Source organism: Heterocephalus glaber, unplaced genomic scaffold (genome assembly GCF_053883595.1).
Source record: "Heterocephalus glaber isolate CG9 unplaced genomic scaffold, H.glaber_assembly_v1.0 deba00001608, whole genome shotgun sequence".
In the NCBI taxonomy this organism is placed as follows: domain Eukaryota; kingdom Metazoa; phylum Chordata; class Mammalia; order Rodentia; family Bathyergidae; genus Heterocephalus; species Heterocephalus glaber.
The window spans coordinates 32,817,919-32,845,028 of NW_028258379.1; the positions used below are offsets into that span (position 1 = coordinate 32,817,919).

At 35.9% G+C, this 27,110-nt stretch overlaps 1 protein-coding gene across 4 annotated transcripts in view; it reads left to right on the forward strand.

Annotated features, from left to right (window-relative positions):
• The window catches only part of Trip11 (thyroid hormone receptor interactor 11), an 80,575-nt gene that overhangs the window by 2,675 nt on the left and 50,790 nt on the right, over window positions 1-27,110 (forward strand). For 3 of the 4 annotated variants that reach the window (XM_087195507.1, XM_004837014.4, XM_087195508.1), the window contains exons 2-9: window positions 3,031-3,089; window positions 9,679-9,789; window positions 17,788-18,066; window positions 20,320-20,379; window positions 22,291-22,456; window positions 23,075-23,428; window positions 26,323-26,360; window positions 26,932-27,018. In XM_087195507.1, the coding sequence (XP_087051633.1) occupies window positions 3,031-3,089; window positions 9,679-9,789; window positions 17,788-18,066; window positions 20,320-20,379; window positions 22,291-22,456; window positions 23,075-23,428; window positions 26,323-26,360; window positions 26,932-27,018 (1,154 nt within the window). The remainder of the gene's footprint in view (window positions 1-3,030; window positions 3,090-9,678; window positions 9,790-17,787; window positions 18,067-20,319; window positions 20,380-22,290; window positions 22,457-23,074; window positions 23,429-26,322; window positions 26,361-26,931; window positions 27,019-27,110) is intronic. The other variant, XM_087195509.1, reaches the window with a different exon arrangement.

Genomic DNA, 27,110 nt, shown 5'->3' on the forward strand with positions numbered 1-27,110 from the left:
CTCTAGGGCAGGCAGAGGCAGGGAAGGACTGATCCCTGCGGGGAAAAGACACGTTTCTCTGTGTCCTGGATAGGAGAAAGCAGCTGTCTGTCCTGCTCACCTCAAACCAGAAATTACAGCCTGCAGCCTGTCTGTCTGGCAGGTGTAGGGTGGGATTCATTTGCTTATTCTGACCAGAGGTGCTCCCATATCCTTTTTCTTTTCTCTCTCTCTCTCTGTCTCTCTCTCTCTCCTCCCTCGTTCCATGTCTTCCCACTCTTCTCTTTCCTCATCCCCTCTTTTCTTCCTTCTTTCTACTAATGGGGATTGAACCTAAGGCCTTAACACTGATCTACATCTCTGCCCACCCCCATCTTTTCTTTCTCTTTTTTTTGAGACAGAGTCTCACTAAATTACCAAGTTGCCCAGAGTAGGCTCAAACTTGTGATCTTCCTGCCTCAGCCTCCTAGAGTGCTGGGATTGTAGGCTTGTGCCACCACACCTGGCTCCATGATTTTGCTAAGTACCCAACTTCCTAAACTAGACATCTTTGTCTTTTCTCTTTCATTTTCATCTAATTGGTTGCTAAGTCTTGTTCATCGTATGTTGGGATTGTTTCTTCCTGTATTTCTCTTCCTTCTTTTTTCTGTTTTTGTTTTATTTTTGTTGTTTTTTGAGACAGTGTCTCACTTTGTAGTTCAGGCTGGCCTCAAACTCATAGCAATTCCCCTGTCTCAGCCTCCCAAATGCTGGGATAACAGGTGTGCACCACTATGCTCAGCGGTGATTACTCCTTTTTGAGTTCAGAGCTTTATCATCTCTTTCAGGGACAGTTTCTCTTTTGTGTCCTTTTCCCGTTCCAGTCTATTTTCTTTTGTACTGCTAGTTACTTTTCTAAAAACAAATATGCTTAAAAGTTTCTTGACCTATTACTTACAGGAAAAAATCCAAATGTCTTAGTTTTGGAAGACCAGGGACCTTCCCATCTGGCTTCACCTATCTTTTATACTTGCTGTACCAACTGCCATGTCTACACACCTTCATATACACACCTGTGCAAGAACTCCTGCCATTCAGAACTTTGGTACCCACACAACCCAAACCTCTGCAGGGGAAGCCTTTCTTTCTCTACTTCTTTCTTACCCCTTCTTTTCCCAGAAACAATTTTCCTGTACAACCCTACTCACCTGTGAGGGACTGTAACTACCATGGAGTGAGTAGACAGCCAGTGACCTGAGTTGCTAACAGAGGGGTGTGGCTCTCTCCTTGACAACACTTGCTAAACTGAGCTATAATTCATCGTTTTCCTTGATGCAGGTGGAGACCATATATTTATTGCTCCTTATATTACCAGTGTGTAGCGTCTTCCTCAGCACATAATAGATGCTCAGTAAAATTTGTGTGAGTTGGTGATTGGATATCTGCTATTCTGTTCCCTTTGTATTACAGTCGGATTTGCTTCATACCTATTTTATTGGTTTTATAAATTATTTAAAACTTGAATAGTATTCATTTATTCATTTGAAAATTTATTTAGAAGGTCTGCTTTGTCCCAACAATGTAATGCACCAGAAAACAATTTCAAAATATCACAATTGGTACAACTTGGAAATCATCCATATTTACAATATCAGAAGGTTGCTATTCTACCAGACACCATACTGATTTCATCAAGGTTGAAACCTTGAGCTTTTAAATTAGACAGATATGGTTTGAACTCCATTTCTGTGCGTTACAAGTTTGGGATCTTTGGCAAATTATTAAATAATTAGCCTCCAAAAGGTACAGTTTCCTTTTCTGTTAAAGGACTAATTGTTTCAATTGTGAGTTTGAAAGCATCGAATGAAACAGTGAATGTAAAATGCCTAGATCCGTGCCTAGCAAATAGTAACCATTAAAAAATGGTAGGTGGTTTTTTTTCCTTCACTGAGAAAGTCAGTTTCTTGGCTGCCATATCTCCCCTTTACTTAAAAAGCCCAGGCCATATATCTCTATAAAGTTATTTATTTGTGGGCCAGGGAATTAGCTCAGTGTTGGTGCCCCTGCCTGGCAAGAGCAAGGTACTGAGTTCAATTCCAGGTACCGGAAAAAAAAAAGTTCTGTATCTATATCATTCATATGTAGAGGGAGAGGGAGAGAGTGTGGGGAGGGGCTCTGCATACACTTTTAAGATCCTCCTTGAAACAGTTGCTGCTTTTACCAACTGCTCTCCTGAACAGGTTAGACTATACTTAGTCCTCTTCAGAGTAGCAATTAGAGCTGTTTCAGAGTTTCAAGCAAGATGTGCAAGCAGTTGCAGAAGCACCCCTACTTGGTGATTTTCAAAACAAGAAGAGTGTTTGTCACTGTAATTTACAACTATGCTGCTTGCATTTTTTTTAAATTAAACTTTAGTTAAGAGAAGTATTTTTATAATATTAAAGTGCTTTGATTAATGAAAAATAAAGATTAAAATAGCAGCACCTCCCCTGTCTGCCATGGGGATGATGATTCCTGACAGGAACAATGTGCTGGTTTAGCCTTGTTGGGTGCTCACTGCTTTTAAATGAAAATTACAGAACCAGATCAAGCTCATCCCCATGTTTCATGAATGGCATGTGTGTTGTTTTAAATAAGTGTTCTCTTCATGTGTTTTGTTTTTCTTCTTTGCTTATAGGTCATTCATTATTGGATAATGTTGAATAATGGAGGTTAGAAATAAGGCCCTAAGCCCCAGTTAAACAAATTTCATCTAAAGTTACAGCATAAGCTAAAAGTGAAATTTATAAAAATCTCCAATTTTCTACAAGAAAAATTTCAATAAACACCACCAAAGAGTAAAGACAGAGGACATAAATTTCCTATCAGCCTATTCTATTTAAATTCAGTGAAATATATTCATTTTAAAATGCCTGTTTGGGCCTGGGAGGAATAGCTCAGTGGTAGAGTGTTTGCCTTGCATCCACAACCCTTGAGTTTAATCCCTAGCACTGCCCACCCTCACTAAAAAAAGCCTGCTTATTCATATAGTGTTCATCAAATAGTTAATATACGCTGTTTCTTTTGTAACAGATTTATCTAATTCTGGAAGAAAGGAAATTGAAGCCATCTATGCAGTCTTAAAATCAGAGGTAAGGAAAATTAAAGACAGCTATCCAAGTTAGATTTATTTTTCTTTGAAACCATGAAAATTATTCAAACTCAGTTTTCTCTTTTTTAAAAAAAACTTTTTGTGGTAATGGGCATTGAACCTAGAACCTTTGCAGTGAGCTACATCCTCGTGCCTTCTTTATTTTTGAATTTGAGATAAAGTCTGACTAAGTTATACAGGTGGGCTTTGAACTTCTGTGGATTTTTTTCCAGTTTTTTTAAAAAATTAGGGCCAGGGATTTAGCTCAGTGGTTCTGGCGCCTACCTCACAAGCGCAAGGTCCCGATTTGGATCCCTGGTACCAAAAAAAAAAAATTTTATTGGTACATTTTAGATATACATAATGATCACATTCATCATAGGGAATTTTACCTGTATATAGTACATCTTGGTTCTTTTTTCTCCAATCCTCTCCCTTCCCTTCAACTCCTCTTTTCCTCCTTATTTACAAAAGCTTTGTTTATATTTTTTTCCTTCTATTCTCCCCCTGTACCCCATTCCCCTTCCCATTTGAACATTTTCTTCCCATTTCCCAATATCTGTTATACATCTTGGTCCTTATTTTCCCTTTGGTCCCTTGCACCAGAGAAATAATGTGATATTTAAACATGTGTGTCTGATTTATTTCACTTAACAGTATGGTCTCAAGATGCATCCATTTACTGAGAAATGTCTCAAGTTTATTCTTTATGGCAGAGTAGTACTCCACTGTATAAGGAACCCATATCTTCTTTATCCATTCATCAGTTGATGGGCATTTGGGCTGTTTACAAGTTTTAGCTGTTACAAACTGTGCTGCTATAAACATGGGTGTGCATAATATCGCTGTGGTATGATGCTTTAAACTCTTTTGGGAAGATACTAAGAAGGGGAATAGCTGGGACAAATGGAACCTCTAGTTTTAGTTTTTTGAGGAATCTCCACAGTGGTTGCACCAGTCTACCCTCCCACCAACAGTGGAGCAAGGTTTCTTTTCCCCGCAGCTTCACTAGCATTTGTTATTGGTTGATTTCTTAATAATTGGCTTCGAACTTTTAATTCTCTTGCCTCAGCCTCCTGAACTGGTGGGATTACAGGTGTATGCTACTATGCCCTGTTTAGGCCTATCTTTTTAAATGTACTGCTTACTATTTTCATCTTTTTCTATTTATCCTAGGGTTTTTTGTGGTTTTTTTTTGGTACCGAGGATCAAACTCGGGACCTTGTGCTTGCAAGGCAAGTGCCGGAACCACTGAGCGAAATCCCCGGCCCCCGAGGTTTTATTTTGTTGTTGTTGTTAAAATCTTTTATTGGTACATTGTAGCTATACAACAGAATTACATTTCTCATTGGGAATTGTACCTTTACATGATGCATCTTGGTTCTTATTTTTTCCCCATTCCTAGCCCTCCCTTCACCCCCTCCACCCTTCCCTATTTACAAAGACTTTATTTCCATTTTTTCCATTTCTCATCATTTTTCCTTTCCCTTCTTTCCTTTCCCCTGCCCCTCCCACTACCCCTATCCCTTTGGACCTTTTCCTATTTTGCATTATTGATTATTCATTCTAATCATTGGTACATTTTAGATATACACTATAATGACATTCGTCATTGGAAATTTGCACCTTTACATAATCTCTCTTGGTTCTTATTTTTCACCCTTGCCCAGCCCTCCCTTCAACCCCTCCATTCCTCCCTATTTACAAAGATTTTGTTCCTATTTTTCCATTTTCTCATATTAATTGCATTCCCTTCTTTCCTTTTCCCTACTCCCCCCCGCCCCCCAAGGGTTTTTTTTTGAGCTTTTAAAGGAAGCCTCCCTTAGATGAAAAATATATTTACATATCATTACAGTTCGCTATTTTTTTATATTCCTGTCTCTATTTCTACATACTGGAAGTAAGAAGATGCCAAATGTAGGCGTAATAGTGGCAAAAATTTATCATTATGATTTACTATGTTCTTACAGTGTGCTAAATTGCAAAAAGTATATATGAAGAATGGAATTGTTTAATATACTTTTAAGTTTCCTAACATAAAAAATAACATTTGGATACAAAGAAGTTAAGAGTATAAGAATAGCAAATACGATAGGAATAACAAGTTAATTTTTACTATTTCATTCATTTTTAATGTCTAGTTGTGACTAGTTTTAGGCATACTGACTAAAGCATATTGCTTAAAAGAACTGAGGAAATCTTGGAAAGCATTCAAAGGAAAGTCCTGAAGAAACTGAATGTGTTTCAAAAGGGGAGGTATTATAAAGGACTAATGACACTCATCTGTTTAGCTTGGAATAAGAACATTGAGAGAACACTTAATGTTAGTACTCTTCGAGGACTGTGGTAAGCGTATTCTCCCCTCTATGTAAGAAAATATTTACTGAGCATGGTTGGACTTTGGTCAGAATATTCAGGGAGATTGTGGAATTTGAAAGTGGAGGGACCTCTCAAGAGGAACTATATTAGCATTCTACATTAGAAGAAAGCAGTTTGGTGGTACTTAAGAGATGTTGGCAGTAATTACCTAATAAGGTAGGTACCCTAGTGACAGATGAACTTGATAGTTTCTCTCTTTGTAAGACTGAAGTAGGAAATCCTTGAGGAAGCACTCATTGGTACAGAGCTACCCAGAAAAGCTAAACAGCTGAAGTGTGTGTGGTGGCATTAACTTAGGTGAATTCTTTAGTGTGCATTCAGGGAAATAAAGTAAATAATGTTAACCTGCTCAGTGAATGTCTGCTTTGTATTCTTTGTATTCCATTTGAAAAGGGAGCAAGAAATCTTCTGTCCTATTGATCTCAGTTTTTTAAATGGCTTTTACAATGTAATCACTGGAGTATGGCAAGTATGATTCCAGTGTTTAGAAATAATTATTTTTGCTAAAATATATCCCTAAATGTAAGCCAGCTTCCTCATTTGGTGCTTATCCAAAGTACCTTGAGCTACTCATACTCAAATATTGGAAGAAAACAAAGGTTTTGTTTTCTAAGGTAATTTTAACTAGGTAATTCTTGCCTCATGTATTGACTTCAGGCCCTAACCAGTGGTGGCAAACCTATGTCTCACATGCGATGGCCAGCTGTTTGTTATCATTGAAAGCTCTAAAAGGCTTGCCATCACTGCACCTAACCCTTTATGTGACTGCACAGTAGATCCCTATTCAAGACTCAGTGCTATAAAAGAATGAGGCGATAATATAGCTATATTATTTATTTAGAAAGTTTTAGTAAAGATGGGCAATGAGTTTTCCAGAGGAAATTAGATTTGCTTACAGATGTTAATATCTGTAGCTGACCTAATTAGTTAGAATTCTTTAGAAACAAGTAACAGCAAGCAGCCTAACTTAATTCTCTGTATGGCAAAAATAGTCATGTCATTTACCATCTTGATCCAATGGATTTTAAAAATGTTTTTAAATTGTCATTTTATAAATTACAGGTGTGAATAAAGTGATGGTGAATTTTTTATTAAAATTTTAATAATTTAAATATAGCAAATCCAAATTTTATTCTGTAGTTTTCTGATTGAAAACATACGTAAAGCTGGATGTAGTGAGGGAGGCCTATAGTCCAGTTACTCAGGAGCCTGGGGCAGGAGGATTGTTTGAACCCAGGAGTTCTAGGCCAGAGTAGGCAACATACTAAGACCCCATCTCAAAAACAAACATATACTGTATATTTGTGAATCTTATGCATGAATGAGAATATATTTATCTTGTAAATACTGATTCCAGATTTTAGTTACCTTCCTAATAGATTTTTGGTTATCATTGCTTCTAGTTTTTCTTGATTTGTGTGTTTTTTTTAATACTGATACTTTTGAGAACTTTGACCACTAATGATTTTGTTTGAGAAAATGGCTATCATCTTTGCTCCATAATTACAAACCATTTTTCTTAGGTTTATAGATACCAATTAGAATGATTATTCTATTGAACTTTTTTCATTTCTATGTCATCTGTTTCCTTCCAGTCACCTTCGTGTATACATGAATCTTCAGTCTTACCATGTAAATGTTGGTGTATAAGTGTCATATATAATGAAAGAACTGTGACATTACTCTCTTAGCAAAATGGGATGGTCGGGGCTTTGTCAAAATTTTATAGAATAAAATATTTTCTTGTTGAATGACTAATTGATGTGGAAATCATATTTCCTTTATGTTCTTAGAAATACATTGTTTACTCATCAATTCCTGAGTTTGAGAAAAGTAAGATATTGCCATCTGAAGACTCTTCTGAAATTTTGCTTCTACACTTTCACCATAACTGTATGGAATACTACTTTTTGTCTCTTTGCGTTACATTTATCTTCTAAGTGGTTTGGGGTTTTTTTTGGGTTTTGTTTTTTTTTGCAGGTGATGATTGGGATTAACTCAGGGCTTCTTACATGGTAGGCAAATCCTCTGCCACTGAGCTCCTTAGCATTTTTTTTTTTTTTTTTTTAGACAGGGTCTTGCTGGCCTTGAACTCACTTTGTGGCCCAGGGTGGCCAGAAATCCTCCTGCCTCAGCTTCCCAAATGCTGGAATTACAGATGTGCACCACCACACCTGGCTTGAGAATGAGTTTTATTCTATCAAAAAGAATAGACAAGCCTTCTCTGTTGGAAGACCTTCAAGAAAAAAGAAAAGCCATAAATTTCTATCCTTGTAAATAGTAAGGATTGCTTAACAAAGAAACTAAAACTGGTTTCAGTGGACTCCGGTAGTGTACCAGTGGTTAAGCAGAATTGAATTTTTTTTTTTGGTACTGGGGATCCAACTCAGGACCTTGTGCTTGCACAGCAGGCAGCAAAACCACTGAGCTAAATCTTCTGCCCAGAATTGAATATTTTGAGGTTTTAAGTATCTCATAGCCTCTCAAGAATGGGTATGTAGCTAGACTTTAGGAAGGAACTGCAGCTAAAACTGGAGGCCATCAGGAGTCTATTTTGCTCATTTTTGCTCTTTTCAGTGCTGCTTTTTGTTTTGTTTTTCCAGATATAGGTGGAACCAGGGCCCTTGGGCATGCTAGGCAAATACTGTACCACTGAGATTCATCCCCAACCTTTCTGTGCTCTTCATTTTTAACTTTTATTTTGAGGCCGTTTTCACTAAGTTGCACAGGCTTGCATCAAACTTGTGATCCTTCTGCCTCAACCTCCCAAGTAGTTGAAGCTGCTCCACCATAAACCACTGCTCTCCTTTATGAGCAGTTATTCTTTCCTTTTGTTCCATATTCATGTATTAGAAAATATGGCCCTTGACAATTCTTGATATGTTACAAGTTCAGCTCCATGAAAAGAATCTGTCCTTTATGTTCTTTCTTAGACTTTCTGACTAGGTATTGACCACTTTCAAAGGGCTGTTATTATTTTGAGACAGGTTTCGCTACATAGTTCAGGCTGGCATTGAATTCACTATGTAGCCCAGGCTGACCTTGAATTTATGACAGTCTTCCTGCTGTTTTTAAATTCTAGTTATTATTCAGAGTTCTCCTGCCTCAATGGCCTAACCAAATGCTAGGAATACAGGCATGTGCCACCATGTCTGACCACTTAGTAAATTCTTACCTGTAATCTTTAACAGTTTTAGGGTCAGTTTTTCTTGCTTCATTATGTTCTAATTATATTCATCCAAATATCAAGGAATAATAATAGATAAAGTTAATTTATTATTTAGGTACATAAGACTTGAGTAACTTTTTCATTTTTTCCAGCAAAACAAGTCTGTGATGTCTAGGATGATTGAATTATACTTAAGACTATTTTGTATACTTTTTTCCTGTGGTTCTGGGGTCAAACCTGGAGCCTCATGTTTGCAGGGCAAACAGTTTACCACTGAGCCACATCCTCATCTCCTTCTGCGTATACTTATAATAGTAGTTTTTCAAACAGTTCTAGTGGTGGTTTTCAAATGGGGATTTTTAGAGGTACCTCAGGAAACCCAGGGAACAGACAAACAAATAATGTGAGTCTTTAGTGGTACTCTGACCAAAAGTCTTTTTTTTTTTTTTCTGGTTTGTATTGAACTACGAATTGAATTCAAGGAATGTTTGGCTACATCCCAGGACCCTTTTAATTTTATTTTGAGAAAAGGTCCTGCTAAATTGCCTGGGGTGACCTTAAACTTGAGATCCTCCTGCCTCAAGCTTTTGAGTAGTTAATGTTACAGGTGTATACCACCACCTCTATTCAAAAATCTTTTTTAAAATATATATTTTTTTAAATTACTGTTTTGGGGAAAAAACAAATACTTTAACATGCAATCTCTTCATTCATTTTCTAGGCATGTACTGCCTACTGGATGCTAGACACTGGATACACAAAGATGGGAGAATCACTAAGCAGGAGCTTCTTAGCAGAAATTCAGAGTGGCAAAATGTTTTCTCTCCCTTTGGTATAGAATTAGGCATAGCTATATAAACATGCTTTGCTTTTGTAACTTTTTATCTTGAAAGTGTATTTTAAAGGCTAGAATTCTGAGACTTATATTTTGCATTTTTTGTGTGTGAAAAAGTATGTTTTTCATGATGGCATGCACATAACCATTACTAACAAGTTTTACTTGCAATCTTTTTGTCGAAAATACTTTTTTTTTTTCTTCTAGAATGAAAGGCTTAAAACACTTTGTAGTGATCTAGAAGAAAAGCATGAAGCATCAGAGCTTCAAATAAAGCAGCAGTCTACAAGTTACCGAAATCAGTTGCAACAGAAAGAGGTAAAGATTATTATAGTCACTTCATATTTATTTCAATATTATTTATTTTGAGATAGAGTCTTGCTAAGTCAGCCAGACTGGGTCAAAACTTATGATCCTCCTGCCTTAGCCTCCCAGGGTGCTGGGATTGCGGTATGTACCACCATGCATAGTTAAGTTATTTCCTTCTAAGACTTGGGCTAATAACCTTGGGCAAACTGTTTTATCTAAAACGACTTGATGTATAAACTGCATAGACTGACACAGTTTTCATCATTATTTATGATTTGATAATTACAAACAGAGCCGTAAGAAATTATCTATACTACCCTCTACATAGAAGATAGCAAACCCATTTTTTTTCACATCCTAAAGTTTATTTATTTGACAAAAATTCAAAAAGATATTATCATGACCAGAGAGAGAATCCTGGTTAATGAAGTCTAAAGCTTATATACTTTTAAAAAGCTGTCAAATACTACAAATATCACAAAATACAGAAATAGAATCAGTGTTTTGATTAATAAACCAAGAACCTTCTAGGGAAACATTCTTTTTTTTTTCCTATCGTCTATATTCATTGTGCTCTTTATTTATATTGGGTTTCTCATATATGCGAAATTATGCAATATTTAAGCTTGTGTGTTTGAGTGACTTAACATTATGGCCTCAAGGTCCATCCATTTTCCTACAAATGACTCAAATTTATCCTTTATGGCAAAGCAGTACTCTATTATGTATAAATGCCACATTTTCTTTAACCGGTCATCTGTTGATGGGCATCTGGGCTGTTTCCAAGATTTAGCTATTGTGAATTGTGCTACTCTGAACAGGATATACACGTACCACTGTTAAATGAGGTCTTTAACTCTTTCAGGAAGATAACTGGAAGGTGAATAGCTGGTCAAATGGAATTTCTAGTTTTAGTTTTTCAAGAGACTTTCAGACTGATTTCCTTAGTGGTTGTACTAGTTTACATCCCCACCCGTAGTATAGGAGGGTTCCCTTTTTCCCCATAGCCTCACTAGTATTATTATAGTATTTGACTTCTTAATGATAGCCATTCTTTCTGGACTAAGATAGACTCTAAGTGTTGTTTTAATTTGCATTTCTCTAAAGGCCAGTGAGGTTGAACATTTCTTCGTGTACTTATTGGCCATTTGTACTACTTCTGAGAATTCATTTCAGTTGCCCATTGTTTGATAGGGACTACACTTTAGTCCTCTATCTGAGAGGTAGCTGGCAAAATTTTTTTTCCCATTCTATAGGTTACCTCTTCACTCTGCTGGTTGTTTCTTTTGGTGTGAAAACCTTTTAAATTTGATATGATCCCATTTGTTGATTCTTGGTATATTGTGCAATAGCAGTTCTTCTGTTCAGAAAGTCCTTGCCTATACCTATGTCCTTGCCTTGCCTTCAAGAGTTTTATCTATCTTATCTTTCAGTAGGTTAAGTGTTTCTGTTTTAATATTTAGATCTTTGATCAATTTTGATTTTAGTTTACATAGTACATGGTGAGAGTTAGAGGTCTAGGTTCAGTCTTTATGTGGATAGCCAGTTTTTCCATCACCATTTGTTAGAGAGGCTGTCTTTCCTCCAGTGTAGATTTTTTTGCCCCCTTGTCAAAAATCAGATAGCTGAATATACCTGGAGTTGTTTCTGCATCTTCTATTTTGATCCATTATCCACTTGTTCAATGACCAAGTTCCGTTCCTTTCCTGCTCCTAGACTGTTAACTGAACTGGTCTCTAAATGAGGAATTGTGTGTAGTATGTACATTTCAAGATGTATTTAGAATAAAGAAATGGTAAAAGGAAACTCCAGCTTGATGACTTTGATTTTATTTGCATAACTGTTAATGTAGTACTGTAATGTACAGTAGAACACAAACTACAGTAAGGTACAGTATAATCAAAAATTGCAGTGCTGTATAAATAAGATATACTGTACAAAAAAGACATTGAGGCTCTGTAAACAAGATGTACAGAATTATACATAAAGACGTGTTGTAAGTCTCAACAGTCATTAAACAGGTAGCTCGCTAAATGAGGAATATCTGTAGTGTAACTCGAAGTCTGAGATTGTCATGTCTCCTGCCTTGTTCTTATTGCCCAGGATTGCTTTTGCTATTCTGGGTCTCTTCTGGTTCCATATGAATATTAGGATTTTTTTCTCTAATTTTGTGAGGAGTGCTATTAGCATTTTGATTGGGATTGCACTGAATTTGTGTATCACTTTTGAAAGTATGATCATTTTGACTGTATTGGTTCTGGCTATCCAGGAACAGGGGATATCTTTCCATTTTTTGATGTCCTTTTAGATCTTATTTTTCAAGAGTACTGTAGTTTTCATCGTTCTTCTTCTTCTTCTTCTTCTTTTTTTTTTTTTGGTACCAGGGATCAAACTCAGGACCTTGAGCTTGTGAGGCAGGCATGGGCGCCACTGAGCTAAATCCCCAGCTGCTGTAGTTTTCATTATGAAGGTCTTTCACTTGCTTGGTTAAGTTTAGTCCTAAGTATTTAATTTTTATTGATGCTATTATGAAAAGTATTATTTCTCTGATTTCTTGGTGAATTTTTTATTGGTATACAGGAATGCTATTGATTTTGGGGTGTTGCCTTTCATTCTGCTACACTACTGAAATTGGTTATTAATTCTAGGAGTCTTTTGGTGGAATTTTTTGGGTCTTCTAGGTAGACAGTCATGTCATCTGCAAATAATAATTTGACTTCTTCCTTTCTGATACATATTTCTTTTCTTTTTTTTTCTATTTCCTGATCACTGTGAGTAATGAATGCTTCAAGAATTACATATAGACAGGAGTTGTGATAGTGAACATCCCTGTCTTGTTCCTGATTTTAGAGGGACAGCTTTCACCTTCTCTCCATTTACTGTGATGTTGGCTGTTGGTTTGTCTTAAGTGGCTCTTATCATATTGAGATAAGGTCCTTCTATACCTATTTTCTTTTTTTTATATATATACCTATTTTCTTCAGGGTTTTTGTCATGAATGGGTGTTGATTTTGTTAAAGGTTTTTTTCTACATCGATTGAGATGATCATATAGTTTTTGTCTTTGCTTTGTGTGTTACATTTATTGATTTGCACATATTAAAACATCTGTGCATACCTGGGATGAATCCTACCTGGTCACGATGTATGATCTTGTTGATGATTTGTTGCATTCTGTTTGCCGGTATCTTGTTAAAGGAATTTTGCATCTGTGTTCATCCAAGGGATTGGCCTATAGTTCTCTTTTTTGGTTGGCTCCTTGTCTAGTTTTGGAATCAGGGTAATGGTAGCTTCCAAGAATGACTTTGGTGCTCCTTCCTTTTCTTTTTTTTTTTGGCAGGGGAGTGAGTGAGTTTGAGACAGGGTCTTGCTATGTAGTTCAGGCTAGTCTTGAACTTACTATGTAGTCCAGGCTGGCCTCGAACTCATGGCAATCCTCCTGCCTCAGCCTCCTGGGTGCTACTCCTTCCCCTTCAATTTCATTAATGAGTTGGAGGAGTATTGGCATTAGATCCTCTCTAAAGTTCTTGTAGAATCTGGTAATGAATCTACTGGGACCTGGGCTTTTTTTTAGATAGTAGTTGTTTTCCTTCAATTTCATTGCCTAATATTGGAATATTCAGTATTTTTGTTTTATTTTGTATTTTTATTGAGACTGGGTCTCACTATGTAGTTCAGGCTGGTGAACTCATCATATAGCCCAGGCTGGCCTTCAACTCACAATGATCCTCCTGCCTCAGCCTCCAAAGAGCTGGGATTACAGGTGTGCACCACCATGCCTGACATATTCAGGATTTTTATATCTTCTTGATTCAGCTTTGATAATTCATATATATGTAGGAATCTATTCATTTTTTCTGGATTCACCATTTATATTAGAGTATAGATTTTCAAAGTAGTTACTAATGATTTTCTGAATTTTAGCAAAGACTGGATTTCATGTTTTTCATTTCTAATTTTATTGATTTGTGTCTTTTCTTCCCTTTTTTTTTTTTTGGTAAGATTGGCTATGAGTTTGTCTATTTTTGTTAATTCTTTCAAAGAACCAACTCTCTGATTCATTGATTTTTTTTTTTAATTTTACTAATTTCTGCCCTGTTCTGCATAATTTCCTTCCTTGTACTGTCTTTAGATTTGGATTGTTCTTGTTTTTTTCTAGGACCTTGAGTGTATCATTAGGTTATTTATTTGGACTCCCTCTGTTTTTCTGAGGAGACCAGACACATTCAGGGTGGTATGGTCATAGACTCCCACTGTTTTTCTGGTGTGAGGATTCATAGTTATACATTTTCCTCTTAGGACTGCTTTCATTTTGTCCCATAGCTGGGGATTTAGCTCAGTGCTTCTGCCGCCTGCCTCATTTTGTCCCATGGGTCCCAGTATATTGTACTGGCATTATCATTTGATTAATCCAGAGACTGTGTAATTCCTCTGAGACCATTTGATTACTTAAGAGAGTATTGTTTCGTTTCCATGCATTTGTATAATTTCTGTGGTTTCTTTTGCTGTTGATTTCTAGTTTTATTGCACTATGATATGACAATATGCATGGTATAATTTTCATACTTTTGGATTTACTTAACTTGCTTTATGGTCTAACATGTGGTCTATTTTAGAGAAAGTCCCATATGCTGCTGACAAGAATGTGTATTCTGTGGCTGTTGGTTGGAACACTCTGCAGATATTGGTCAACTCCATTTGTTCAAAGATTTGGTTATAGTCTGGTATTGCTTTGTTGATTTTTTTATCTGGTTGATCTTTTTGTGACAGTGGGGTATTGAGGTCCACTATTATAATTGTGTTGGTGTTTATCTGATTTTTTTATGCCCAGTAGTGTTTGTTTTGTGAAGTTAGGCGCGCCTGTGTTTGGTGAAAATATGTTTATAATTGTTATTTCTTGCTGTTGAATCATTCCCTTAAACAATATGTAGTGACCTTCTTTGCCTCTTCTGATCATTTTTGGCTTGAACTCCACTTTGTCTGAAATTAGGATAGCTAGTTCTCCTTTTTTCTTGGTTCCTATCACATGGAATATTGTTTTACATCTTTGATGTTTAATCTGTGGATTTCTTTTTGAATTAAATATATTTCTTGTATACTGCATATTTTTGGATTGCATTTCTTTCCATTCTGCTAATCTGTGTCTTTTGACTGGGGAATTAAGACCATATACATTGAGTTATTACTGAAAGCTATTGACTTATCCTTTCATTGCTTTGTTTTCCTGTTGCTGATTTCCTTTTTCTTTCTTTTTTACCTCCTTTCTGCTTAGCTGCTCACTCTGCTTCATTCTACTAGACTTTTATTTTTTTTTTCTGCATTGTTCATTGTCTCTTTCTAGGCTATCCTTGAGAGTTTTGTTTTTTTTTTTTTTTTTGGAGGGGTAGTTTGGTGATGATGAATTTCTTAAGGTACTCTTTATCATGGAAATACCTTAATTCTACATCAATTTTGAAGGAAAGTTTTGCAGGACATATAAATATGGCTTGGAAGTTGTTATCTTTTAGGGGTAGAAACACCTTCTTCCAAGCTCTCCTGTCCTTTAAGGTTTGTGTTAAGGAGTCTATTGTAATTCTGAGGGGTTTACCTTCATAATTTATTGCTTTTCTCAAACAGATTATAAGATTTGTCCCTGTGGGACTTGTGGTATTTTGACTATAATGTGATGTGGAGAGGTTCTCTTTTGATCATCGCTACTTGGGGTCTCAGTATGCCTCCCTTATCTGTATGTTTAATTCTTTCCTTGTATTTGGAAAGTTTGCTATTACTTTTGCAAGCAGGTTTTTTATGCCCTTTTTGCTGTCTTCTGATTTTTCATTTATTTCAGTTAATCTTAGATGAGTCTTCTGTGCATCATCTTTCAGCGGTTGGATCCATTTTTCATGTTTTCTTGTTTAAGGTGTTTTTGAGTAATTGGTCTTTGAAAGCATCCTTGTCTTCTAATTCTGATAGTGTATCATCACATTCATCATTTCTGCTGCCTGTACTTTTAATATAATTTTAATCTCGTGGATTTCTGTTTGGAGCCTTTCCATGGACTCTAATTCTTTGCTAAACTGGGGATTTAATGTGTTGTATCATTTTGTTTAGTTCAGTTAGCTTTTTATTAGAGTCTTCTGTAAGCTCCCTAATCTTTTTTTTTTTAATGCTTTCACTATCTGTTATATCTTCTGTGATCCCATGAAACTCCTCATTGGTCAGTTTTTTAATCTCCTCTGTTATCCTTTTGCATAATTCCAATGTGTGGCTTTTGCTTTCCTGCCCCTTGATCCCCCCAGAATCTGCTTTAGGTGAGTTGGGAGTTTTGGGAGCCAGTTTGTCGTCTTGTCTTCTCATGTGTGTATCGTCGTTTTGTTTTGTGCTTAGGTTTGCAGGTGTTTATAGTGGAAAGTATTTGTTGCTCATATGGTATTTTCTTTAGTTAATATGCTTTTCATTAGTATAGTCTTGGCATGGCTAATTATAGTCTTTTGCCTCTGTTAATTTGGGAGGGGAAAGGATGCACTGTAATTGGCCAAACATTCAGTTCTCTGGGAATGGATCGCAGTATTGTTAATGTAACAAAGGTAATGTGTTGGCATACAAAGAAAACCTATTAATAGCAATCCTCAGTCAGCAAAAGTTATATTATCAAGACAGATTGTATATTGACATACCATAAGAACCAATAATGTATCACCCTTAACCATAGAAAAATCCATAATTAGAGTAAAAACGCTGAGATAACCCAGATATTAACATATATACAGAGTCTACCAAAAAATGTATACACACTTCAGGAAAAGAAAACCTTCTATAAGTATTTTAATACTAAATTTATTGAGACATCTTGAGATTAATACAAGTTACCTTTGGCCTCTGCAATTACAAGAGGTGCTGAGAGTGGTGGCCATCAGCTTCCAGACATTTATTAATACGGCGGGCTGCTTCACTTGGTCATTGATATTGCTGCACATGCATTTTCAGTTTCTAAGGGCCAGCAGTGTAGTGGGTTTTCTGAAATATACAATAACCTATAGGGTTCTCCATATGAGGCTAATACCACCTGTTCAAAAAACATCATACTATTTTACTTTTCCTCAAGTGTATATACATTTTTTGGCGGACTTTGTATGTACTAAATGCAACAGCAACTGATGGAATGAGTTGGAAAGAAATTCAATAGTAACAACATAGAGTTAACTGTCTGAAGATTAATAAAGTATAATGGTTATACTATTAAAGATATAGAGGGTTGGGAACAGGAGAATATTAGAGGAAAATCTGAAAAATTAAACAATGGGAGATGAGCTGGAGAGAGAAATGAGACAAAGGATCCTATTGTGTAGGATATTTGTAGAACTAGATAAAGGGTAGAAAATTTATCCAATTTTAAAAATGAGAAATAGAAGAAAACAAAAAAACAAGGAAAGAAGACAAAGAAAGAGCATGGAAAATGGATTAAAGATTAACAGATAAAAGAGGGAGGAAAAAATTTTTAAAAAAGACAAAGGAAAATTTCCAAGACCATCTACTTATCTGTCTGTCTGTCTGTCTATCTATCTATCTATCTATCTATCTATCTATCTATCTATCTAGAGAGAGAGAGAGAGAGAGAGAGAGAGAGAGAGTCCACAAACAGAAAAAACAAATTGTCTGTATTTTTGAATTGGTGGTTTTCCTGTATCTGCAGTTTTGGAGCCCGGTAATTCATGGTTTTCTCCACCTTGCCTTATGGCCTATAGGAGCAAAGCCAATTTAATTGAGAAATTCATAGCTTTAGTTAACTTATAAAGTGAAATTTTCATCTTCATACTATTTGAAACATTTGTGCTTTAACTATAGTAATTATGTGTTTTAAAAATAAATATCTTAAAGTTAGGATGTTATAGAAGACATAGATTCACTTAGTATTGTTACTGGATAATCTTAGATAAATCGTTATACTGTTTAATATTAGGAATCTATAAAAAAAACCAATATATTTTTTGTAAGTACCTCCTCTAAAGTGCAGATTATAAATATATAGGTGGAAATCAGCCTTCTTAAAGCAAGACAGAGCGCGCTCCAGGATGAGCTGCTGAAACTGCAGCCGGCTGCTCAGTCGGTGCCCACGGGGGCTGGCAGTGCACCCGAAACCACTGCGTTGTCTTCCGCCAGTTATGGGCTCCATCATCGCCCTGCAGCTTTCTACGATGATGACATGGACTTTGGCGACCTACTTGCATCACAACAGGAAATAAACAGATTGTCAAATGAAGTCTCAAGACTTGAATCTGAGGTTGGCCATTGGAGGCGTATTGCCCAGGTAGGTAAATTTGAATGAGTTTTAAAAACTAGGAGTGAGTAAAAATAATGCTGCTATCTAGGAAGCTACGTGTAGAGCATTTGGCATCAGAATCACTCCTGACTCAGAAATAGAAACCCAGTATTGCACTTCTAATTCAGCCAGTAGCTATGAGTTTTTTGGTTCAGTTGCCTTTTTCTCAGCTTCAGTATCTTCAGTATGCTTTTCTGAACAATATTTAGAAAAAAAATAAAAAATATATAAAGCAGGCCGGGGATTTAGCTTAGTGGTTTTGCCGCCTGCTGTGCAAGCACAAGGATCCGAGTTCGATCCCCGGCACCAAAAAAAGAAAAAAATATAAAGCACCAAATCCATTTTTGAGGACCTGATTTGAGCCATCACCTTTTCCCCTGGAAATCCTGAGGCTTCTCTGGTGGGGACCCCAGGGCTCCAAGGCTCTGTGTGTGACATGGCTTCCTTGGATGTGGACTGAGGTTTCTTTGGCTCTTGTGATAATGAAATGAAAATGTGGTAATTGGTATCATAAATATGTTAAAGTATTTTGTGTTGGTTCTTATGCATTAGGAATTAAATACTTCCTATTTGGGGCTCTAAGCTTTCTTCCAAGGAATGCTTTTACTTACATGTAATGGATTTTATATACAGTATTCTGGAATTTGTAACTGGACAGGAGACTTGGAATAAACTGGTATATTGTTCATTAGGGTTTCACTTCATCAGTAAAAGAAAGAAAAAGAGTATATAAGTAAAGATGTTTTCTATCTTTTTGTGAATGTATTCTAGTTACAAAAAGGACAGATCTTACCAATTAATATTACCTGCTTGTTTTCCACAACGTTAGACATTGCCAATGCCCCAGATAAACAGAGGGTGTCTGTACAGCTCGTCACTAAAAAGCTATGGTCCTTAAACTTCATTGGAAGAGTGACCTGGAGAACCTGATAATATTGTAGATTTCATGTCTGGCCTTCCGAGATTTTTATTTCAGAGTCTATTTTAGAGCCTTAGAAACTTTATCCAAACAGATTAAACACTCGCAGGTGATTCTGATCATCTGAGTCACATGTTATAAGAAATACTGCTTACGGCAAGATTCTACTAGGAAGAAATGGGATTTCTGTACATTCACTTCAGCACATCCTAAATGCCTGGATTGTGACGTAAGGTGAAAAAAAGCATAATTGGGACTTTGTAAGAAACTTAATTTTCTAGCAAGACATAATGAAAATTAATATTCGTATTATACTACATAAGACACACATATATATTATTCTTAATAACTATGTGAAGTATTTATTACCTCTGTCTTGCAGATAAGGAAATTGAAAGTTATTACTAAGAGTAATATACTCATCATCCCAGTGATTAAACTTATGAGTCAAGCATACATCTTTTGTCCCAAATCTTGTGTTCTTTCTATTGTACTATGTTTTGTCTTTCAGCTCTAGAGCAACTTTTGGCTCATTAACATGTTATCTAGTAAATGTTAATAAAGGTAAATGAGTGCTTATTAGAGGCCTGGGTGGGTAGTGGAGCAGGAAGGTGGGCAGAGTTTGTTCAGTGGTACAAAATTATGGTTAGATGGGAAAATAAGTTCTGGTCTTTCGTACAATAAGGTAACTATTGATAATGATGTATACTTCAAAATAGCCAGAGGAAAGGATTTTGAATATTCTCACCACAAAGAAATGGTAAATGTTTGAGATGATAATGTTAATTATTCCTTCAACATATACAGTTATTAGGTATCAGTTAAAATGTTTTTAAAAAGATAAAGGAAAAATACAGCTTTGAATGAGAAGAAAAGAATCAAAATTACTTTTATTTTCTTGTCAAATCAAAGATTTTTCTGTATTGAGATAGAGATGGAGACCTTTTCAAAGTAATTTTCAAAATGATTTTTCAGCATTAACATTGGATGACCTATTATAGAAATTTTCTTTTAGAAAGCTGTTTGATTATCCTCCTGTTTTCATTTTGTTAAAATAATTAAAATATCCTGACTTTTTTCTATCTTTATTTTATAAAAATTGTCTCTCCAATTAGCAAATTCTTGAATAGGGCATCTTTTTATTGTGCATTACTCTCTAATGGACTACTTTTTTAAAAAAGTGCTTGGTATTCTTTAATGAGAATCTGTCTGAGAAATACCCCTTTTTTGAAAAATAGCTTTTAATAAGTTTCTGAGTTTTTGTTTAATAAGAAAATTGGTACAATTATTTTCCAATTCTCTTTTTTTTTTAAACCTGTAAGGCACAAGGAACGTATAGCTCTGATCAAAGTGAAATCTGCAAACTGCAAAATATTATTAAGGTAAGTCAGATTTTGATTGCCAATGGTTGTTATACATCTAAACATCTGTATATTAAAAGCATAGGCCTAAAGTAAAAATCTCAGTTGTGAAAGATTATATATATTATGGTATTCAGTTTTTAACTATTTTGTCTTTTTTTTTGGTACCAGGGATCGAACTCAGGATCTTGCGCTTACAAGGCAGGTGCAGTGCCACTGAGCTAAATCCCTGGGAGTTTTTAACTATTTTGAATTATCTTTCTTTCTTATGAGAAATAAGATACATAGGTATTTACCTTGCTGGGTGTCCCATGCCTATAATCTCAGCTGTTTGGAGTGCTGAGGCAGAAGGATTATAAGTTTGAGGCCAGCCTGGGCAACTTAGCAAGACCCTACCTCAAAATAAAATAAAATAGTCTGGGAATGTATCTCAGTGCTGGAGTACTTGAGTAACTTGCATGAGGTCCTAGATTCAATCCCTAATACTGCAAAATTTTAAAATAAATATAGTAATTAAAATACCTCTTTAAAATCATTTGGAAGACATATTTCATTTATCTCTATTGTAGCTCATAAAACTACCTTTATTTAAAACATTCCAGTTTTGCTGTTTCAAGCTTTTAGGGTTAAAGGATATCGATAAAATAAATATTATTCATTATAGTAACTATTTTACCTTAGTGGTAGAATTTTGCTAATTTCTGTCAATTATTTCTTTTAAGAAAGCCTTTCTTCCATATATTTTTCATAGCAGTGAATAATTTTTAGTATTGAAGTTATGGTCAGATACAGCATTTTCAGCTTTAGCTTTTGGGTTTACTGTTACTCTACTACTAGTGCGAGTAAGTGTCCCAGTCAGACCTTGGTTTAATCCTCGTTATATTGTTTACCTGCTGTGTTGCTGTGGGCAAGTTACTTAACCTTTCGCATTTTCTGTTTCATAAGTAAACATCATAATATCTACCTTGTAGGACTGTTTCGAGCACTTGTCCCAGTACTGCTACATAAGTGCATAAGATTTAAATATTTGACTTCTCACCTCAGAAAATAGCACCTAAGCCATCAATTAGGATTCTTGGTTATAAGCAGTCAAAACCATCTCCTGCTAAGTAAAGCACAAGAGTTTTCCATGAAGGACCAGTGAGTGGGTCTGACTGCAGGACTGAAGACAGAGTTAAGCATTCTGGTGTCAGGAAGCACAGGCGTGGGACAGCATCAGAAATCTACAGGGCACAGTGAACAGACTAGGAGGATGCAGTTTTCATTGTGTTTCCCATCAAGATCCAGGGTCCTGGAGAGACACTGGTCATCTCAATTTTGGTAGCAAAGCACTGTGGCCTGCAGGTTGGGAGTTCCCATGAGACTGACAGAAGGCTGAATAAGAGAATAGTGGTAATTGCACGACAGGTATGGATTGCCCTCTCGTATTACTGAAATATGATTTTAGGACTAGGAAATGGGCATGGTCATTAGAGACTAAGGAAAAGATATTTTTGCTGTCTTTTGTTACAGTGTTTCCTTGTCAGTATTCCCTCATTAAAAGCCGAAAAACTTTTGTGTATGTGTGGTAGTGGGGGTTGAACTCAAAGTCTTCGTAATGAGGTACATCCCTACTCTTTTGTTGTTTTTAGTCGTGATTTTACTAAATCGCTAAATTGCCAGGCTGGGCTGGAACTTGTGATCCTTCTTCCTCAGCATTGTAGAGTGCTGGGATTACAGTCGTGTATCACCAGGCCTGGGTAGCAAAACTGTTTTTGAGGTCTAAGAAAGAAGAAGTAAATTCTTTCAGAATTGTCCTAATTTGGGAACTGTATTTTAATTCTTTTCAGAGAATTAATTTTAATAATATAAGCTTTTGGAGTACAGTGAAATAAATAGTTTGCATAAATTTATTGATTACTAATGTGGTTAACTTTGTTCTTAATTTTTAAGGAACTGAAACAGAACCGAAGCCAGGAAATTGATGACCATCAACATGAAATGTCAGTATTACAGAATGCACATCAACAGAAACTGACAGATATATGTCATCGACATCGAGAGGAATTAAGCAGCTATGAAGAACGAATTGAAGAACTTGAAAATCTATTACAGCAAGGTTATTAGTCTTCTTAATTTCACATATTTGATGATGTAATTAAATGACAAACTTAGCACTCCGAGACCAAGACACTGGAGTAAATGTAGACTAAGTCCTAAATAATGAGGGAATGACTAATTTTGCTTAGTTGCCAAAAATTTCTAGTGACACCATTCCTTTCAAGATTGAAATAGAAAAGTTCTGCTTTTTTGGTAAACAGTTCCAATTCATAGATGAGTTTGCATTGTTTGGTGATGATACTTTGGTAATAAATGATTAAAGATGTTTTTACTTTCAAACTCAGACACATAGGCTTTTTACTAGTTGATTCAAATAATATTTCTTCAACTTTTTATTTCTCTAAAAGTGTTCAGGCCGCTGTGTTCCCTGTTGCATGGCGACCCACCCTCAGTCTGTAGAGTGCACTTCTTTTCCTACTTTTACTTGGCCCAGACTCGCTCTGCAGAGCCTGTTTCTTTTCCTACCTTTAATAAAACTTTCCTACTGTTACAAAAAATGCTTAGTTCATTATAGCAATTTAACTTTTCTTTATAGGCTTTCCAAATTCTGCACTCTTAAATCTGATAGTTGTATATAGGAAGATATTTGATGTCCTTCGTGCTGTTTTTGTTCTAGGTGGCTCAGGAGTTACAGTAACTGATAACTCTAAGATGTGTGAAATGCAGAAAACCATTCAGGTTCTACAAACTGAAAAAGTGGAGTCTACAAAAAAAGTTGAAGAACTTGAGAATAAAATAAAAGACATAAATAAAAAATTATCTTCTGCAGAAAATGACAGAGATGCCTTGAGGAGAGAACAAGAACAGCTAAATATGGAAAACAGACAAATAATTGAACAGTGTGAAAGCTTGAAACTGGAATTGAAGGCTTATGCTATGGAGCAAAGTGATATGGTGTCGGAAAAGGAAAGAGCTCTTCCACAGAGTTCCTCCAAGGAAGAAGTATTTAGACCACAACAAGCACTGTCTGGTATAACATGTTTGGAACTTTTTCACTGGGTTGTTTTAGAAACATAACACTTGAATTGTTGAATACTTCATGAAAATGGAGCATTTGTAGAAATGATTGTGTATAATTTAGTATTGTTTGGTTTGGATTTGGTGCAGAGTTAATAGATTACAAATTGAATTTTCTACTAAAAAAGATTAAATATTGGTTAGGTGTCTTTCAACATCCCTTTTTTATTCTTTGGGTATTTATATGGAAGTCAGTGATGTAAGAAACCATGTAGATTTAGCCTGGCATAGTGGTAGATGCCTGTAATCCCAACACCTGGGAGGCTGAAGCAGGAGGATTGCCAAGAGTATGAGGCTAGCCTGGCCTAAACAGTGAGTTCAAGGCCAGCTTGAACTAATAGTGAGACCCTGTGTCCAAAAATAAGAAAATTTAAAAAAATAAAAGAAACCATGTAGATTTCTGAGAAACACTTATGTACATAGAATTGTTGTGGGGAAGTATGGGTCTGTTTCTTTTACTCCATATGGAACTGAATACTTTCTGTAACTCATCAGGGCCCAGACTCCCTAGGTCGCGAATGCAGATTTCATCTTTAAAAGTGGATTGGTACCTTTTGAAATGATCGCCTGTAACAAAGCAAAGGCCTAAGTGATAAGTACCATAGGTCTTCTACCATTTTCCATGTCAAGATGATATTTAGTTACTCTACCAGTATTCTGTGGTAAAAATAAGTATTAAGTGAAACAGGCAAAATACCAGTATTCATTCATACCAGGAAAACATAATAGAAGCTGTTTGGCTGAAAAGGTGCTTTTTGTTTTGCACTCTGTCCTCTTCTCATAGTATAAATTCTCACCTTTATGACTCATTCATCCTGTCCAGGAGTTTTCCAGCCCTTGTGTACTTGTGATCCTCCCACAGCTGTATCTCTCACCCAGTTGTTTATCATGAGCTTCTGGTCTGGATGGCCAACTCCACGAATCACATGGATTTTCAAACTTAAGTTTCAGAATAAAGTCATCGGCTTCGCCTCTCTTCCTTTCCCAGCCTAATAGCATGTACTAGTCTCTCAAAGCAGAATACCAGAAGTCATCACAGCGACTTGCTTCTCCCTCCTTCAGTGATGTTTCAGGAGGAGCTCCAGGGTTTCTCACGGGTGCATCAGTCCTAGAGCTGCCATGTAGGCCAATCTGCTCTTTTATGTAATAAATTTATATATCCTGTTGGATGGTTCTTTAAGTTTATTTGATTAAAAAACACACTACTGCCCTAGTCCTTCCTCTCCTTTCCACTTCCATTGCCACAGAAATCCTTCAGTCAGTCATAATTGCTCCTTTCTTTTGTTAACTGTGGCCGATCTCTTAGTGGAGCAGAATAGGAAAGTGTTTAAGAACAAGCCTGGGCTGGAATTCAGCTTAGTCACTAAATAGCTGAGCTGACTTTGGGGACTTAGTTTACATCTCTCTATCTTGATGTTTTCATTGCAAAGTTCTTTTTAGGATGGTGTCTGGCCCATAGTGAGCAGTGTTAGCTGTTTTTATTCTCTGCTTTTCTTTCTTTTTTTTTTTTTGGTACCAGAGACTGAACCCAGGACCTCAAGCTTTTGAGGTTGGCATGGCACCACTAAGCTAAATCCCTGGCCCTTTTATTTTCTACTTTTCATGATTCTTTCTTCAAACCATTTTTTAAAACAATTCTGCAGATGGGCCGGGGATTTAGCTCAGTGGTTCTGGCACCTGCCTCGCAAGTGCAAGGTCCCAAATTCAATCCCCAGTACCAAAAAAAAAAAAAAAAAAAATTCTACAGCCAGAATAAATTTTCTGAAACACAAAGCAGCTTATTCCCCTGCTTTTATTATGTTAGGGCACGCTGGAAACTTCAAGAAGTCTAAACTTACATAGTTGGACATGTAATGTCCTTTATGACATGGTCCCTCTCTGCCTTTTCAGTTTGTATTCTTATTCTCTTACCATCCTAAGGCTTTGGCCATATTGAACTCTGTGTAGCTCCTTAAGCCAGTGTTGTCTCTTACCTCTGTCCCCTTTGTATTTGCCTCCTTCTCTGTGTGGAGTATCCCTACGTTTCTTTTAGCTAGCTCTTAGTTTATTGATTTAGTGAAGGTACAGCATTACCTCCACTAGGAGGTATCTGCACTGCCTTTTTTCTGCCTTATTTGCTGCCACCTGTCTGGACTCTGTGTTTGCCCTTTTTGTTCTCATGGTACCTTGTGTTTGCTGTACCATGCTGTATTATAATCATGTGTTCGGTTGTTTTTCTTGCCCTATGAGTTGTAAGCTCTTTGATAGCCAGTTTTTTTATCAAATATTTTTATTTGTTGTGTAGGCCTGGGCTCACTGTAAATAGTTGCTGTTTCCTCAGTGAATGTGAAATGAATTACTCCAGCTAAGCTCATGGTATTCTGTCTCTGTGTTCCTCTTCTGGAGCCCTTTCTATTTATGGATCTATATGTAATGTATTCATATCTGAGAGATTATTATATTGTGCTATAAATATACAGTCATTGCTTTTTTAGGTTTATTTTCCTGTCAAATCTTAGACCTTAAACTATTTCCAGCCATCCAAACTAATGAACTCATTTTGAAACATAGCTGTATTTTTATTAAAGCAATAACTTGACTCATCTAGAATACAGTTATAATTTGTTTTTACTCTTCACAGAATTAGATTGTAACATGGTTTTTAACTGACATTTGTATTATGATTTCTTTGATATGGTCAATCTAGAAATATAAAATGACAAAATATATTTCTCTTAAAACTACTAATCCCTGGCAATTGTAAAAATATTTGATTTTAATGGGGTTACACTTTTAAGGTTAATATGGCAGATAGTTATTAAGATATTCTAAATAATTTTAATGTCAGTTCATTTACTATTTTTACAGATGCTGAAAATGAAATGAAACTGAGTAGTTTGAACCAGGTAAACTTGTGTTATGAAAGAAAGATTCTGGCATTGATTAAGAAAACGTATTTTTTACTATAGCTATTTATTCTTTGTTTTTTCTAAAAAATCCATGTGAACTTACCCTAGGAACTTTCATTTTAGCAATTTTATTTGCTGAATATTAACAAACATAAACTCTTTTTGCACCATAAATCAACATATGTTAAAAAGTTGCATAATTGAAAAACAGGTATATCTTCCTGAGATTAGTTTGACAAATGTTACATGTGTGGGGGCAGTAGAAACACATCCTATACCAAAGTGAATTAATTTTTATTTTCTTTAAAGAATTCAGGGATTTGCTTTTTTTTTAGCAATTACTAGTTATTTTGTAAATATATTTTTATAGTTTTTCAAATAAAGTAATCCTCTATAAGTGTGTCTGAAATGAGTGCCTGGGTCTAAATGATCCAGTGTTACAGTCTTCTAATTTTTATATATCACTGAAGAAATACTGAGTAGAAATGCCCAGTTCTATAGCTAGCCTGCTGTTTTTTCAATTGGAAATTTTTTCTTGTGTGAAAACGTTGCTTTAACATTTTTGCAGGATAACAATCTTGCTGAAGACAATATGAAACTTAGAATGCATGTCGAAGTCTTAGAAAAAGAGAAGTCATTGTTGAGTCAAGAAAAGGTGGGTGCTGTAAAAATGGGGACAGAATTAAAATGGGGTCTGTGTGACAGTTCACAGCAAAGGACTAGTTTATACCAAGATGGAAGGCATGG